This window comes from Schistocerca cancellata, chromosome 3 (genome assembly GCF_023864275.1).
Source record: "Schistocerca cancellata isolate TAMUIC-IGC-003103 chromosome 3, iqSchCanc2.1, whole genome shotgun sequence".
Lineage (NCBI taxonomy): Eukaryota > Metazoa > Arthropoda > Insecta > Orthoptera > Acrididae > Schistocerca > Schistocerca cancellata.
Genome location: NC_064628.1, coordinates 445,486,799 through 445,505,521, shown reverse-complemented (window position 1 = coordinate 445,505,521; position 18,723 = coordinate 445,486,799). Strand labels below are relative to the sequence as shown.

Here is an 18,723-nt window from a genome sequence, read left to right as displayed (position 1 = left end):
ATAACTGCAGCTGGAGAGCGCTGCGATCGCTATACCTCGGTGGGGCACACGTACCGTATGCGCTAGCCGCATCTTTTCTGAATGTTCAGCAGCACGTTGAAATACGGACTTTCGATGCTGACGTTCAACAGCACGCTCAGTGTGCCGACGGCTTCAGAGAGTGCTCAAAGAATAGCGATAGTGTTCAACAGGTGCATCTAACCGACGTTGCAGGCACGGCAAAAGAATGATATAGACGTTCTGCAAGAATAGAACTTTGGAGCTGTTGCCGATGCAGTGCAGTCTGAAGGTGTAAGCACGTCCTTCTCATGCCTAATTGAGATCCTCAGAGAGAGAGAGAGAGAGAGAAATACGACTTCAGTTCATGTACCATCTTCCATAACATTCTTCTTTTCCGTCTTCGTACGTTACGGACTATTGCACATACGCACAAACACACACACACACACACACACACACACACACACACAAGAAAAGTTTATCATGATGTTTGGGATGAACGTACTTCCCGTTAGTTTCGAAAGACGAACTCTTCCCCACCCCCCACCCCCCACCCCCCACCCCGTCCTCCTACCTCCATAATCGTTCAAATGAGATGCATTCCGTTTTTTGTTCCAAATGATATATATCGTTCTAAAAGCACGTATATTACTAAAATTTCTGGTCAAAGTGTCTTTCAACACAATAATTTCTAGAATGAGATTTTCACTCTGCAGTGGAGTGTGCGCTGATATGAAACTTCCTGACAGATTAAAATCTGCCAGGAAGTTTCACAATAATTTATTTCTGATGAGGATTGGGATTGCTGTCTCTCTCCACCTCTCTCTCTCTCTCTCTCTCTCTCTCTCTCTCTCTCTCTCTCTCTCTCTCTCCCCTCTTTATTTGTACAGAAAATAACATTTAATAACGCTGATAGACAATGTACCCGTGGTCTAGGGGTTGCGCGGGCCCCTGGGACACACTCCCGGACGGCCGGCTGCTCAGCTCTAGTTGACGCAGCGTTAACTATGCAACCCTTACTCTTCTCCGTGAACGAGGTGGGATCGGTCTGTTTCACGTGCCGGATAGAGCTCGCGCCCTATTTGCCAGCTCCCAGATGACGGTATGGACACGTTGCCCAACGAGCCTCACTGGTCTCCTCCTGTCAGCATATTCGCCGGTCTCACTGTCAGCCCCAGTGATGATCTCGGATGTTCCGGCCCAGTTCCATTATATACGGTACTTCTTTCTTGAACTCAGTTATCTACGCCTCACCTTACCAAGACCGCTTTTACTCAAGACAAAGGAAGTATACAATGTCCTCCAATTAGGTCGTCCACCTAACCCGATTGAACAAAAGTTCTCCCAGGTTGACTGGCGTCATGTATGGCGCGCGGTGTTCGCCTGTTACCTTGACACGAATGTTCAGTCTGTCTGGTACCTAACTGTCAATGGTAAGCAAATCAACCAATTTCGCCTTCATCGTATCCACCTCGCCCAATCACCTCTATGTTCCACGTGTGGAGTGTCAGACAATGATGAACATCGGTTTGTTTGCGGACCGGCGGCGGAGGTTTGGCACTTGGTTCGACGTATTGTGGCTTTTCTAACGCGGGACATTCCGGATCGGATTACTCCCCTTTTATTATTATTTCTGGAACGTGACTATTTTCCTCGGACAAAGACCAATGCTGTGAATTGGATTCGAGGACATGCCATTCACTACCTATTTGGACAAACTGTAGACTCTGTACTCGATTTTTGGACATACCTCAATGACCGTCATTATGTCGTTGTCTGTCACCCAAAATACAGACAATTTTTCTCGAACTTCCTTGGGAGTGCTTTCCACGACCCACCTCGCAGCTGGATTGAGTTAAGCCAAGAGAGAAGAAGGTTTCCTGTTTGAACCAATGAACATTTCTGAACAATTCAACGGAACACATCAATTTCGAGAAGACGTGACTCAACATATTACCAGCGGGGCGCAGAAGGCCTCTGATCAAATACGCAACAAAACTACACAAAAAAATAAAAAAAAATTTAAAAAAATTTAAAAAAAGGAAGATTTTGTTGTTTGTAAGGATAGCCCTAACCTTCATTTCCCATATTTCCCCTGGTATATAGGCAGCTCTCTGGAGTAGGTTTAGCCAGGAGCCAACGCCTGAAGTGGACCAGATTTTTTTGTTATAGGATGAAAAGTGGCGGTGGCACTTAGTTTTTTTAGTTCCATTTCATTAAGGGCCTTAAAAAAATAGAAAAAAACAAAAAAGGGGTAGCGTCTTTGGTTCATAGTCAAAACGTCTTCGGTACGGGGTTCGATCCCCACCACTACCTAAATTTTGATCAATAATCAGCATTGGCGGCCGAAGACTTCCGGCATAAGAAGTCAGCCTCATTCTGCCAACGGCCTTGTCAAAGAGGGCGGAGGAGCGGATAGAGGTTCAGGGCACTCTCTTGTCCTAAGGGTGGGAAATTGCCCCTAAAGGCGGAAGAATCAGCAATGATCAACGACATGGGGATGCAGAAGGTTATGGAAACCACTGCATTAAAGACACGTAACGTGTATCCACAGGACATGTGGCCTGTAATTGAAGAAGTGTCATGATGATCTCTCCATTGGCAAAAGATTCCGGAATAGTCCCCCATTCGGATCTCCGGGACGGGACTGCCAAGGGGGAAGTTACCATGAGAAAAAGATTGAATAATCTACGAAAAGATAACGTTCTACCAGTCGGGGCGTGGAATGTCAGAAGCTTGAACGTGGTAGGGAAACTAGAAAATCTGAAAAGGGAAATGCAAAGGCTCAATCTGGATCAGGGGCGGGCAGGAATCCTGCACGTGTGCGGTGCACTTGCACGCGTGCAGTTAACAGGTGTTCTGCGTGCACACAGGGGCAAGCTGGCCACCCGCTTACCTCCCCTCCCCACCATACCTTCTGTCCACTCCTTTCTCTGTAATGCGTTTTGTTTTTCTAGCTTGCTTTATTGAATGATGGAATAAGGTTAGCAGGAGTGCTTGAAATAAATCATGGTTTGAAAGAGTACCTATTAACTACGATACGTTTTATTTAATTATCACAGGTGAAGTTTACAATACGTTTAATATCTGGAACAAAATTTCTGCATACAGACAAACGCAAACTGTTACGTAAATTTTCATCACTTATGTTTGCTCTTAACCGAGGCTTATTAATTCAGCAAGTGGTTTTCCAGCTCTCACTATATTAAGCGCAATTTTATAGCTTGCGCATACCGCTGGGCTATTATTGTTGTCGTCCTGAAAAATTGAAAACAGTGCTCCAAAAAAAGGTAAATCAGTTAGATAAGAGACATGACGAGAGAAAGTTGCAGATCTCTCGTGACAACGGCAACTAGGACAGATGCATCTAATATCGTCAGATCGCTCTTCTTAAGCTCAGTCAATTTCCCCATCCGCTCAGAATCCGACAATAAATTGTACTCGTCCTTGTGAAATTTATTATAATGGCCTTCAATTCTAAACTTCCGCTGACCAGCGAGAATACTGCCACATATTAAACATTTCGAATTTTCACGTCTTTGCTCAAAGAAAAAATGATTCTCCCATTACTTTTTAAAAAATAGCAAATCTCCACGTCTCCGTTTCCTTGATTCACTCTGCATTTTCCGGTTCTTGAAATACAACGTTCACTACGTAGTGGTCGCTTCGCATCAACGTCCGCGGCTTAGCCTTGTACTACACTGCCGCAACCTGCCGGCTGTCGCCACTGCCACATTCGGCGATTGCACGCGAGCAGCACACGTGCAGCGCTGTGCTCTCACGAGCGGCGTGCAACGTTTGCCCGCCCCTGACCTAGATATAGTAGGGGTCAGTGAAGTGAAGTGGAAGGAAGATAAGGATTTCTGGTCAGATGAGTATCGGGTAATGTCAACAGCAGCAGAAAATGTTATAACATGTGTAGGATTCGTTATGAGGGTGTGTTACTGTGAACAGTTCAGTGACCGGGTTGTTCTAATCAGAATCGACAGCAGACCAACACCGACAACGATAGTTCAGGTATACATGCCGACGTCGTAAGCTGAAGATGAACAGATAGAGAAAGTGTATGAGGATATTGAAAGGGTAATGCAGTATGTAAAGGGGGAGGAAAATCTAATAGTCATGGGCTCATGTGCGACTGGAATGCAGTCGTAGGGAAAGGAGTAGAAGAAAACGTTACAAGAGAATATGGGCTTGGGACAAGGAATGAAAGAGGAGAAAGACTAATTGAGTTCTGTAACAAGTTTCAGCTAGTAATAGCGAATACCCTGTTCAAGAATCACAAGAGGAGGAGGTATACATGGAAAAGGCCGGGAGATACGGGAAGATTTCAATTAGATTACATCATGGTCAGACAGAGATTCCGAAAACAGATACTGGATTGTAAGGCGTACCCAGGAGCAGATATAGACTCAGATCACAATATAGTAGTGATGAAGAGTAGGCTGAAGTTCAAGACATTAGTCAGGAAGAATCAATACGCAAAGAAGTGGGATACGGAAGTACTAAGGAATGACGAGATACGTTTGAAGTTCTCTAACGCTATAGATACAGCAATAAGGAATATCGCAGTAGGCAGTACAGTTGAAGAGGAATGGACATCTCAAAAAAGGGCCATCACAGAAGTTGGGAAGGAAAACACAGGTACAAAGAAGGTAGCTGCGAAGAAACCATGGGTAACAGAAGAAATACTTCAGTTGATTGATGAAAGGAGGAAGTACAAACATGTTCCGGGAAAATCAGAAATACAGAAATACTAGTCGCTGAGGAATGAAATAAATAGGAAGTGCAGGGAAGCTAAGACGAAATGGCTGCAGGAAAAATGTGAAGACATCGAAAAAGATATGATTGTCGGAAGGACAGACTCAGCATACAGGAAAGTCAAAACAACCTTTGGTGACATTAAAAGCAACGGTGGTAACATTAAGAGTGCAACGGGAATTCCACTGTTAAATGCAGAGGAGAGAGCAGATAGACGGAAAGAATACATTGAAAGCCTCTATGAGGGTGAAGATTTGTCTGATGTGATAGAAGAAGAAACAGGAGTCGACTTAGAAGAGATAGGGGATCCAGTATTAGAATCGGAATTTAAAAGAGCTTTGGAGGACTTACGGTCAAATAAGGCAGAATGGATAGATAACATTCCATCAGAATTTCTAAAATAATTGGGGGAAGTGGCAACAAAACGACTATTCACGTTGGTGTGTAGAATATATGAGTCTGGCGATATACCATCTGACTTTCGGAAAAGCATCATCCACACAATTCCGAAGACGGAAAGAGCTGACAAGTGCGAGAATTATCGCACAATCAGCTTAACAGCTCATGTATCGAAGCTGCTTACAAGAATAATATACAGAAGAATGGAAAAGAAAATTGAGAATGCGCTAGGTGACGATCATTTTGGCTTTAGGAAAAGTAAAGGGACGAGAGAGGCAATTCTGACGTTACGGCTAATAATGGAAGCAAGGCTAAAGAAAAATCAAGACACTTTCATAGGATTTGTCGACACGGAAAAAGCGTTCGACAGTATAAAATGGTACAAGCTGTTTGAGATTTTGAAAAAAGTAGGGGTACGCTATAGGGAGAGACGGGTCATATACAATATGTACAACAACCAAGAGGGAATAATAAGAGTGGACGATCAAGAGCGAAGTGCTCGTATTAAGAAGGGTGTAAGACAAGGCTGTAGCCTTTCGCCCCTACTCTTCAATTTGTACATCGAGGAAGCAATGATGGAAATAAAAGAAAGGTTCAGGAGTGGAATTAAAATACAAGGTGAAAGGATATCAATGATACGATTCGCTGATGACATTGCTATCGTGAGTGAAAGTGAAGAAGAATTAAATGATCTGCTGAACGGAATGAACAGTCTAATGAGTACACAGTATGGTTTGAGAGGATATCGGAGAAAGACGAAGGTAATGAGAAGTAGTAGAAATGAGAACAGCGAGAAACTTAACATCAGGATTGATGGTCACGAAGTCAATGAAGTTAAGGAATTCTGCTACCTAGGCAGTAAAATAACCAATGACGGACGGAGCAAGGAGGACATCAAAAGCAGACTCGCTATGGCAAAAAAGGTATTTCTGGCCAAGAGAAGTCTACTAATATCAAACACCGGCCTTAATTTGAGGAAGAAATTTCTGAGGATGTACGTCTGGAGTACAGCATTGTATGGTAGTGAAACATGGACTGTGGGAAAACCGGAACAGAAGAGAATCGAAGCATTTGAGATGTGGTGCTATAGACGAATGTTGAAAATTAGGTGGACTGATAAGGTAAGGAATGAGGAGGTTCTACGCAGAATCGGAGAGGAAAGGAATATGTGGAAAACACTGATAAGGAGACGGGACAGGATGATAGGACATCTGCTAAGACATGAGGGAATGACTTCCGTGCTAGAGGGAGCGGTAGAGGGCAAAAACTGTAGAGGAAGACAGAGATTGGAATACATCAAGCAGATAATTGAGGACGTAGGTTGCAAGTGCTACTCTGAGATGAAGAGGTTAGCACAGGAAAGGAATTCGTGGCGGGCCGCATCAAACCAGTCAGTAGACTGATGACAAAAAAAAAAGACAATTTACATTCAGCATGCAGCTAAAGCAGAGAACTAAACTTACCTTATATCAGTTAACTCAAGTTGCAGATCCTTTCCTATTCCCCGCTTCTCTGTGAGTGTGGCACCTCAGTGTCATTCTGGAAGATAATCTTGTGTCAAAAATTTCGACACCAAAAAGATGTATGGTAAGTGTCGATTAGTCACAAAAGAAACGTAAGACTATAGTGACCTGTAACATTAGTAGCGTAACAAATGGGTATCGTGAATAAGCTGAAGCCCAATAAAGATATTTTATTTGTATCTTCTCTTTTTATTTGTTCTATGACAGGGTTAGCCGACTTTATAGAACACCTTTCGTATTTATTCTGTATTTTTTCAGTTTTCCTTTAGAAAGGTAATTAGATACTATCTGATTTCCATTTTGTATTTTTATTAATGTTTTTTTTATTCATTGACTCTGTGAGGGGGACAGCATTTTTACCCCTAACGACTATGGTATCTGCAGATGTCGTTACATCTCGTTAAGCAATCTTATGATAAGAAAATAAATAAATCAAGTCATCATGTCTCTGTAGTAGGTTCAGTACTTTAATATGGAGCCCCAGTATCCTTTAAAAAGGTCGTATACTTACAAAACTTGATTGGAATTAATATTATTTTAAACATGGCAATCAAGTGATAAAAATGTTACATTCTTTGTCTGTTGTAACAGAAGAGAATTTTCCGTCCCTGGATGCAAATGGAATGGGTCGTTTCAATGACGCCGGAAGGTCGTGCTTTCAGAAGACAAATTGGTCTGATAAATGGATTAGTGGGACAGATAATAAATATGGCGAAGAAGAAAAGAAATGGGACGATGCTGTACAAGAGGAGCTCTCTGATGGATGTCCTGTTGGATCGTCGAAGAGACATGGAGATATCAGAAGGAGAAGTTCATGAAGAGGTGAGTGGAAGCTGTCGAAGATAAATTAGTTGTAACTCACGCCACATAACCATAATGTTTCGTTAACATCTGAGACATAAGAGAAGTTTCTAGACATCAACAGCGATCATTTTGAACTCATACAGTAAGAGGTCAGCATAGCATATTTGTATGTATACATTTATGTTTTTTGTATTTGTATGTTGTATAGCAAGTTCACCAGAATAGAACTCTGATAAAGGATCGAAATAGGAAGTTAAAATGAAGATAATATAAAGCAGTACACCCAAGCTTTCTCTAAACACACACTATAACTGCAGATCAGCCTTTTCAATGTTCTAAGATAGGTTACAGGGTCAGCGTTCTTTCGTGTCTTGCTACATCTTTCCGGAACAAAAACTGAACTTCCCCAAGGTGAGCTTTTACTAGACTTTCCATTTATCTGATAACAATTAATCGTGTCAGACTTTGCTACTATGACTTATTACACTGATGGCTGGTCAATATTTACACCTCTCCATACATGTCTTCTTTTCATAGGAATTATTGCTTTTTTCTTGAAAATGTAAGGAATTACTTTCTGAATAAGGTGGAGATTTTTATACCTATATTTCCAATTGAACGCAAAAACAAAAGGAAGCATACAACAATTACCGGTGCCATGCCTTAACGAAAGATTAGTTATTTTTTTATTTGTTTATTTACACGTCAAGTTCCGTAGGACCAAATTAAGGAGCAAATCTACAAGGTCATGGAACGTGTCGGTTCATGAAATTACAAGATAAAAGTAATAACAGATGAAAGTAATATGCTTATGTGCCCAAAAAAGCCAAACCATAACTTCAAGTAAACGCAATGAACAATATAACCTAAGAATCAGCCTAATTTTTCAAGGAACTTCTCAACAGAAAAGAAGGAGTGACCCATAAGGAAACTCTTCAGTTTCTGTTTGAAAGAGCGTGAATTACTGCTAAGATTTTTGAGTTCTTATGGTAGCTTATTGAAAATGGATGCAGCAGTATACTGCACACCTTTCTACACAAGAGTTAAGGAAGTCTGATTCAAATGCAGGTCAGATTTCTGCCGAGTATTAACTGTGTGAAAGCTTCTTGTTCTTGGTAAAAAGCTGATATTGTTAACAAGAGACGACAGTACAGAATATATATATTGAAAGGCCATTGTGAAAATATCCAGATTAGTGAGCAGGGGTCGACAAGAGGTTCGTGAACTTAAACCACTTATTGCCCGAACCGCCCGTTTCTGAGCCAAAAATATCCTTTTAGAATGGGAAGTGTTACCTGAAAATATAAATCCATACGGTCTAAGCGAATGAAAATAAGCAAAGTAAACTAATTTTCCTGTCGAGCGATCATTACATCAGATACCGTCACAACGGTAAAAATGGCAGTATTAGGTCTTTGAACAAGATCCTGAATGTGGGCTTCCCACGACAGTTTACTACCTATCTGACTGAACACCTAGAAATTTGAACTTTTCAGTTTCACTAATCATACCCCCATTCCGTGAAATTAAAACGTCAGGTTTTGTTTAATTCTGTGCCAGAAACTGTAAAACCTGAGTTTTACTTTGATTTAGTGTTAGTTTATTTTCTACAAGCCATGAAGTTGTGTCATGAACTACACTATTTGAAACCGAGCCACTGTTGCATACAACATCCTTTACTACCAAGCTAGAGTCATCAGCAAATAAAAATATTTTAGAGGTACCCGTACTACTAGAGGGCATATCATTTCTATAAATAAGGAACAGGAGTGGTCCCAACACTGCCGAGAACCGGGGAAAATTCTGGTCATACGTAAAGTCACTGACCGCGTCGAGGCCTTCTATCCAGTCACTATTCGGCAAATCTAGGGTGGTAATGGAAGACAGAAAAGAACAGCTGAAGTTTTAAATTTCATGTTTGCGGAAACTGACGCAGGAGGATCCTACAAATGTACCGTTGTTTCGTTACCATACAGACTCCGGCACGGATAACATAGATACAGGCATCCGTGACGTAGAGAAACGACTGAAAGAATTGTAAACAAATAATTCGTCATGTCCATATGGAATCCTGGTTTGGTGTACAGAGCGTATTCTGCGACATTAACCCTTTACTTAACTTGCGTTTATCGCGAATCTCTCACCCAGCGCAAAGTCACAAGCGCCTGGAGAAAAAGCGTAGATGACTTCCTGTATAGTAACATCAGTTTGATAAGTTTGCTGCAGAATTCTTGAATGCAGCCGGCCGGTGTGGCCGAGCGGCTCTAGCCGCTTCAGTCTGGAACAGCGCGACCGCTACGGACGCAGGTTCGAATCCTGCCTCGGGCATGGATGTGTGTGGTGTCATTAGGCTAGTTAGGTTTAAGTACTTCTAAGTTCTAGGGGACTGATGACCTCAGATGTTGAGTCACATAGTGTTCAGAGCCTTCTGAGTTATTCCTGAATACATTCTGAATTCGAATATAATAAATTTCCTGGAGACAGAAAAGTTTCTGTCCACAAACCTGCACGGATTCAGAAAGCATCGCTTTTGCGAAACACAACTTGTCCTCACATGATACCCTGAAAACCAGGGATGGGAGGCAACACGCATTTTCCACATTTCCCCTCTGCAGACTACTGACGAATGTTCGAGCATACAGATTAGGTTCCCTGATACGTGAGTGGCTCGAAGACTTCCTAATTAACAGAACCCAGTACATTGTCCTCCAGGTAAGTTATTCTCGATAGACATAAATGATCTGACGGACAGCGGGAGCAGCAGTTTAGGGCTATTTGGTGAAGATGTTATTTTCTACGTGAAGATCTTGTCGCAGCTTGACTGTATGAGAATACAACATGACTTGATAAAATTCGCAATTGGTGTGATGAATGGCAGCTACCTTCCCGCCCCGGGAAGTACGGCTACCAAGTGCAAGTTTATTTCAGTTGACGCCACATTGGGCGATTTTCGCGCCGGTGATGAGGATGAAATGATGATGAGGACAACATTCAGTCCACGAGCGGAGAAAATCTGCAATCCGACCGAGAATCGAACCGGGGCCCGCTGCATGGGAGTCAAGCACGTTACCACCCAGCTAAGCAGGCGGATTAGCTACCTCTAAATATAGAAAAGAGTGTCAGTTAATGCGGGTGAGCTGCAAAAACAATCCCGTAACGTTCGAATACAGCGTTACTGGTGCGCTACTTGACACGATCACATCTTTTAAATATCTAGGCGTAACACTGAAAAGCAGTATGAAATGGGACAAGTACGTCGGGTTGGTAATAGGGAAGGCGAATTCTCCACTTCGTTTTATCGAGAGCATTTCGGGAAGGTGTAGTTCATCACGAAGAAGACAGCGTATAGAACGCTAGCGCGACCCATTCTTGAGTGTTTGGGGTTCCCCCCAGGTCGGATTAAAGGGAGACATCGAAGCAATTCAGAGGCGTGCTGCTAGATTTGTTGCCGGTAGGTTCAATCAGGACGCCAGTATTGTGAAGATACTTCGTGAACTCAAATGGGAATACCTTGTGGGAAGACGACTTCTTTTCGTGAGGCACATTTAGAGAACCTGCATTTGAGGCCCACTGGAGAACGAATCTACTGCCGCCAACCTACACTTCGAGTAACGACTACGGAGGTAAGATGCGTGTAGGAATCAGCATGGGTTTCGAAAAAGGTCGTGTGAAACCCAGCTCGCGCTATTCGTCCACGAGACTCAGAGGGCCATAGACACGGGTTCACAGGTAGATGGCGTGTTTCTTGACTTCCGCAAGGCGTTCGATACAGTTCCCCACAGTCGTTTAATGAACAAAGTAAGAGCATATGGACTATCAGACCAATTGTGTGATTGGATTGAAGAGCTCCTAGATAACAGAACGCAGCATATCATTCTCAATGGAGAGAAGTCTTCCGAAGTAAGAGTGATTTCAGGTGTGCCGCAGGGGAGTGTCGTAGGACCGTTGCTATTCACAATATACATAAACGACCTTGTGGATGACATCGGAAGTTCACTGAGGCTTTTTGCAGATGATGCTGTGCTGTATCGAGAGGTTGTAACAATGGAAAATTGTACTGAAATGCAGGAGGATCTGCAGCGAATTGACGCATGGTGAAGGCAATGGCAATTCAATCTCAATGTACTCAAGTGTAATGTGCTGCGAATACATAGAAAGATAGATCCCTTATCATTTAGCTACAAAATAGCAGGTCGGCTACTGGAAGCAGTTAATTCCATAAATTATCTGGGAGTACGCATTAGGAGTGATTTAAAATGGAATGATCATATAAAGTTGATCGCCGGTAAAGCAGATGCCAGACTGAGATTCATTGGTAGAATCCTAAGGAAATGCAATCCGAAAACAAAGGAGGTAGGTTACAGAACACATGTTCGACCACTGCTTGAATACTGCTCAGCAGTGTGGGATCCGTACCAGATAGGGTTGATAGAAGACATAGAGAAGATCCAACGGAGAGCAGCGCGCTTCGTTACAGGATCATTTAATAATCGCGAAAGCGTTACGGAGATGATAGATAAACTCCAGTGGAAGACTCTGCAGGAGAGACGCTCAGTAGCTCGGTACGGGCTTTTGTCAAAGTTTCGAGAACATACCTTTACCGAAGAGTCAAGCTGTATATTGCTCCCTCCTACGTATATCTCGCGAAGAGACCATGAGGATAAAATCAGAGAGATTAGAGCCCACACAGAAGCATGCCGACAATCCTTCTTTCCACGAACAATACGAGACTGGAATAGAAGGGAGAACCGATAGAGGTACTCAGGGTACCCTCCGCCACACATCGTCAGGTGGCTTGCGGAGTATGGATGTAGATGTAAATGTAGAAATTGGGGCTCGTGCGGGGGCTTTTACAGTTGTTTTTCCCTCGCGCTATTTGCAAATGGAACAGTAAACGAAATGTCTAATGGTGGCACGTGATACCTTCCGCCATGCAGCGTTCGGTGACTTGCAGAATACGAATTAGATGTAGATGTAGAGATCGTAGTATTAGGTCCAAAAAGTGCAAGTACTTGTTTTCACCAACCTCCTTGTGATACAATGCCAGTGTGAGCCTCTAAAAACATCGGTATCTTGAAGCATCTGACAGGAGAAAATGAGAATCAAAATATCACTTGCAAGCGCCCATCATCTGTTCGACACCAATATCCCTATTGTAGCTCTACCTACCAACTTGAAACCATACTGACTGAATACACAGTGAAGCTGCCGTCGTTTCTTATGTGTACAATTTGTAAGCTCATTGTACTATTTTTTTAAATATTTACAATCCTAATACAGATACAGATACAACTAATGATGCTTCTCCCGCATCGAGGTCCTTAGATACCTCAAACAATACCACTACAATTCACGTCTCTGTTCTCTGTACGGCATTATGTAGCTGATAAGTAATAATAATAATAATAATAATAATAACAATAATAACAATAAAAGCGTACTACCAGTAACAGATTTTAGAGATACTTCCCCCAAGCAACATGATAATTTAGTACTCTGTATTATGTGATTTTTCCATATAAAAATTCTCATTATTATATAGGCCCTAATCCCCCTACCTCAAGAACATATAGGCCTAACCATGAATTTGGACTAGGTTCCTAATAGTCAGTTACCTGGCGAGAGGGCAGGGGGGCTCTTAATTTCGAATGCATAAATACTTGTGAGGGGACAATCAGTTTCGACATTTGCCTTACAGCCTGGGCAAACTTCCCGAAAATCTTGCGATTGGAACAATTTTTAATTTATTTCTGGAACGACACTGCCAATTTGTTCTTTTTAAGTATTAAATAATCAACTCTCCTGCGAGTCTTAGTGGATATGAGGAATATTTCCGTTGGTTATATAATGCACAACACATTCCAGTTTAGTTTACCTTGTCATGAACTTACACATAAAACTCCACTAGGATCAAATGGTTTCTTTAAGAATGTTTTTCATAGACAGATTTCAATTTCACTTTGCAATAAATCAGAACTTCTCACTTGCTGAAGTTGTTCCTAAGTCACCATTAGGCAAGCAGACTAAAGTAATCAACTATCTATGACATTGCATTACTGAAATGTCTTCCCTGCACATTTATGTTATTTTGCATTACTGAATTCCGTAACGCTGTACGCAAGAGACAAATGTACGCACTATGGAGCTACAGATCTCCCCAGCACCGGTGAATTTGCCCATACCTTTGCTACAGGTGTGCACGTTTGCACTGGCGAGCACAGAAACGACGGCAGCGGCAACCGGTTTCACGCTGTCTCTGCTGGCCTTGCACCCGGTGTGGCAGGACGCGGTGCACCGGGAACTGGACGAGGTCTTCGGCACAGGAGAAGGCCGCTTCAGGTCGTCCACTGCAGCAGACATCGCCCGTCTCGCAGTGCTGGACTGCGTCGTAAGGGTAGGCAGCACCACACAACCATGTCCACAGAAAATAAGACACCATCTATATAGTGAAGCGTTCAAAATGTTAAAATGTGTGTTAATTGCTAAGGGACCAAACTGCTAAGGTCATCGGTCCCTAGTCTTACACACTTAAACTAACTTAGACAAACTTACGCTAAGGACAACACAACACCCATTCCCTAGGGAGGATTCGAACTTCCGACGGGGGCAGCCGCACGAACCGTGGCAAGACACCCAAGACCGCACGGCTACCACGCGCGGCCTATGGTGAAGCAATGAAGCGTAACTAGTGGCGAGGAAAAAGGCACAAGTCATTCCCGTTGCCAAGATGGTTTGACTGAAAGACGAGCAGGACAGTTGGGCTATATGTTACTCTGCTTCGGAATTTATTTTTCCTACGTTCATGTATTACGATTTTTTTTGATACCGCAGATGTTCCCTGTAGGAGCCTAAACGGATTTCTCAAACAGAGAAATTGTGAAATTCGGTTTGTCCATGACGTCCAGAAGATCGTATATAACGGCCCAAAAAATATGGTTCCAAAGGAACGAATTAAACAAGACAGTGGAAGTTTTATGTAGATGAATAAGTGTGAGAATAAGTTGTAAATACAAATCATTCATAAAATCTAGAGTCTTACTGTAAACTGTCTATGGTATTGTGAAACAGAAGGAAGCGTTGGAGTTGGTCACCTTGAATACGTCTTTCAAAATTGTAAACATCGCACCTGCCAATGTCGACAACTCTGTATCCACTATAAAACGTACCTACGTCAGTTTCAAAGCTCCCTCAGAAACGAAAACATTCATAATAACGAAATAAAGATAAATATCAGCATATGATGGCTTAACAATTCCTTGAATACGTATAGCGGTATCGTTGAGAAAAACACTTTATTACGAAGAAAGAATAAGTTGTGTTTAACTTCTTTTGAGTTTCCTCTCATTCCCTCTTTTTTCTCGGTGTTGAAGCTATAATCAATACTAATTAATATATTGTAACAAATAAGCCCTCGGTCACAAATATTAAGTCAAAATTTTTGACTTAATATTTGTGACCAGGGGTTATTTGTTACAATACAATTCTGACACGGTCACTGAACCTTAGCATCTATGTTCAAAGTTTTACTAATTAATATTTAAGATAATACAGGAAAACCTGTAAAATCTTATTTTTTAGCTGAAGCGACTAAAATGACGATTTGTTTAACCAGTTCCGTCGTATATTTTTTATGGACACACTAAATACGCACTGGCGATTTATACGCTTTTTTTTTAAAAAAAACTGAACTATTTGTTCATAAGTCTTTCACTGTCCTGTGACCATCCACTTTGTATAGCAGAAGCGATGATGCTTCCGTTGACAATGCAGTACTCACCTGTGTGCTGGTTGCTACAGCTCTCGCACCGCACGCTCCGTTTTGCTCAGAGAACGAAAGAGCAGATTTTACGTACGTACTCTGCTAGCGACATAATTTAATTTTGGCTGAATGATTTATTTTGGAGTTATAACTCAAATTATTCACGTAAAAAAGACATATGACTAAGTGTGGTATGTAAAAATAAGACGTCGTGGATGAATGACGTTGTGAAATTGGTTGACTATGTCTGGAAATGCAAGGAAGGTCTGGTCTGGTCGGGTTGGAAGGGGGGGGGGGGTGGAGGTCTGGAAATACAAGGAGAGCCTGGCCGGGATGAGGGGGGAGGGGGTAGAGATCTGGACGAGGGGCACTGTCAAACAGTGGACAATAATACTTGATTATGGACTCAGGACATAAAAGAACTCAGCACACCATCCTTAACAGCGTAAAACTTTGTATGATGTTTCTTCTGAGGCCATGTAAACAAAGTAGTTGGTGATAGTCCAGCCTAGACTCTTATGGACTTTGCTAGAATCATAGAAACCTCTGAAGCTGTACCATACTCTCTTGGTGTACTAGAGAATACGTGATGGGGCACTAAACGACATACTGAGTAGCTGATTCGGTTAAGGGGTTCCATGAAAAGATGGAAAGCCTAGTGAACAATATTGTAACAGAATATTTAAACCTACTTGTATGTTGCTACGCCACATACACAATTTGTCTGTAACTTTTGATTACTGTCATCACATAGTACCGAAATTACTGATCAGCACACTTGACCACGATCACGAGTACAATGCTACGATCACAGTGCACAGCTTCTAATCTACGAGGATTGTAACTTAAATAGTGGCAACAATTTATTCACAACCGACAGAAAAGAGTTACATGTTTGCACCTCTTACTGTCCTTCGAAGTAGTCACAAGGACTTAAGTTCGGGAGGTATGGTGGATGGTACAGTGCTTCCCAGTCCCATCGACCGAACAGAGCAGCCACAGCTTGCGCTGTATGCGCCCGCGCATTGTAGTGAAAAATGATGGGTGATTGAGCAGAAAGTGTCGCCGCTTCTTTCGTAAAGCTGGTAGCAGGCGATGCTCCAAAAACGAACAGTAATACTATGCATTAGAATCCTAAGATGAAGGAACCACTTCGTGGCATTCGCTTCAGAACTGTTCCAGAGATTCGACAGGCAGTAGACCGCCCCATTCGCACCATCAACAGAACAGGCTCTGCTAACGGTATACTAAGGTTTCCACATCGCTGGCAAAGGTTTCAACACAACTCTAATGACTAATTTGAAGGGCAGTAACAGATGCAAACATGTAACTCTTTCGTATCGGTTGCGAATAAATAGTTGTCACTATTTAAGTTCCAACCCTCGTATGTCACTCGATGCGTTCTGGCCAAGTTGGTTACGTATGAGATTTGCAGGACTTCTGTACGCATTTCACTCGTTGCGCTCATGAGAGAAGAAATATACTTATTCGAACTATAAAAAGTAAAGGTCATAGACTTTCTTGCCGAACCAGGTAGCTATTCTGCAGCGGCAGAATCTGCCAACTGTTCTCGTTCCAGTAAGGTGGTAGCGTGTCATACGTAGACCAATGACACCATACCAGTGGCAACTTCGGCGCTCCACGTATCACTGATATTCAATGTGACGGCAAATAACAGTGGTGCATGAAGACGAATCAATATGCGATAATGTAGCAGCTCACTGTCTAAAGAAACCAGCAGGCAACCAGACTTTTCCTGCATGTCTCCTAGTTAAGAGACCGCTGACGACTATCCAAATTTTTGTTCTGTTAATGCGACGAGGACCTTTCTTCGAAGAGTCGTCAGGTTTTTAGGGATGAAAGTCATTGTGTCAGGATAGGAACCCAAAGGACAGATATATGAGTCTCAGACGACGGTCTTACCGTTATCGTCTGGAAAATATCCTTATAGAATTTACGATCATTTGTGCATTCATTCCTTGGGCAGCCGGGCCATTTATCGATGGCGACTTCCTTGGCTGAAGGGTATGGGATGTTTCAGCGAGCTAATGCGTCTTATTGTGTTCAGAAAAATGTGGTGTTAGAAAACGGCTGCCAAGGTCTTACAAAGGCTTCAAAGCACTTCCACGTGACAGATGTACACGGAGAAAAATTAATCGGTAGTGAGATGAGGCCGAGCGATTCTCTTATCAACATATTCCAAAAATGTACCACAACAGTCTTAGATTTTTGATGGCAAGTTGCATATCCAATCAACATTTACTCCGTCGGAGGTTCGATTCCTCCCTCGGGCATGGGTGTGTGTGTCGTCCTTAACGTAAGTTAGTTTAAGTTAGATTAAGTAGCGTGTAAGCTTAGGGACCGATGACCTCAGCAGTTTAGTCCCATAAGACCTTGCCACAAATTTCCAATTTTCCGATCAACATACGCGTCCCCTCGGTCGAATTAGAAAAACAGCACAGGAATTAGTTTAGCAGTTTGTAAATACTGATTCTGAGATCGTTGGCTGTAATACAAGCCACGATAGACGATAACTGCGTAAGTAGTGAAGTGTGAATGTGTGAAGTCAGATTATTTGGGGCTTGTGCAGGAGTTCAAGTTGACATTTTCTTACACTTCAGAGGATTCCTAAAGAGGATCTACGTGAGGCTAATTCGAGTTGCATACCATAGCTTTTCATATTGTTTCTGAAGCGAACACGGTGAAAAATTAAAAAAATACAAATAACGATGGTCATACACCACGGACTCGCATTACATATCCTGAGGACAAATTCGTGTGCAGCCAACCCATAGTAAAATTTTAACGATTGGTATGGTAACATTAATGTCATCAGATTTCCAGAGAAATATTAGAAGGCTAGTAAAAGAAACTGGTCCAGACACATGGTATTTTAAGGAATCGTTACTTTCAAGCCCAACTCTTCGCGAACTCCTGATGTTCTATAGTGAGAGTGCTACTATTGGAGACATGAGTATTATCGCACTGCGTTCACGGGTGGATGACTCTTCCGGATAGGCTTTGAATATACGTGCCTTGACACCTGCCGTTGACCTAGTCAAAGCTGTGGAAGTGAAGTTCAGATCTCCATCCAATCACCCGGAGTTAAATTGTCATACTTTTCCTAAATCGGCGTAGGTGAATTTTTCTTTGAACATGCCAAGAGGAGCTATTCTTGCACCATCCATGCCCATTTGGGAATTATGTGTCTGTAATATTTTCGTTGACGGCACGTTAAGGATTTATTTGTTCTTTCGTAACTATCAAACAACAAATCGTAGGATTCAAAGCTATGTGAATTTTAAGGGTCCTATGATAGTCCGTTTGCTGATTTTTTTTTCTTATTGTCAACCCTTTTACACATACACACATATATATCGGCGATCACAGTGCCTAAAGACCCTGCGCCGATCTTACAATGTTCCTCCATAGGATCTAGTGCACTCTGGATCCAGTGCATAAGGATACCCAGCTGCT

At 42.3% G+C, this 18,723-nt stretch overlaps 1 protein-coding gene across 1 annotated transcript in view; it reads left to right on the top strand.

Moving 5' to 3' along the window:
- Positions 1-18,723, top strand: part of LOC126176361 (cytochrome P450 4C1-like) — a 62,513-nt gene that overhangs the window by 27,334 nt on the left and 16,456 nt on the right. Inside the window, exons 4-5 of the mRNA XM_049923515.1 lie at positions 7,275-7,505; positions 13,681-13,881. Of these exons, the coding sequence (XP_049779472.1) occupies positions 7,275-7,505; positions 13,681-13,881 (432 nt within the window). The remainder of the gene's footprint in view (positions 1-7,274; positions 7,506-13,680; positions 13,882-18,723) is intronic.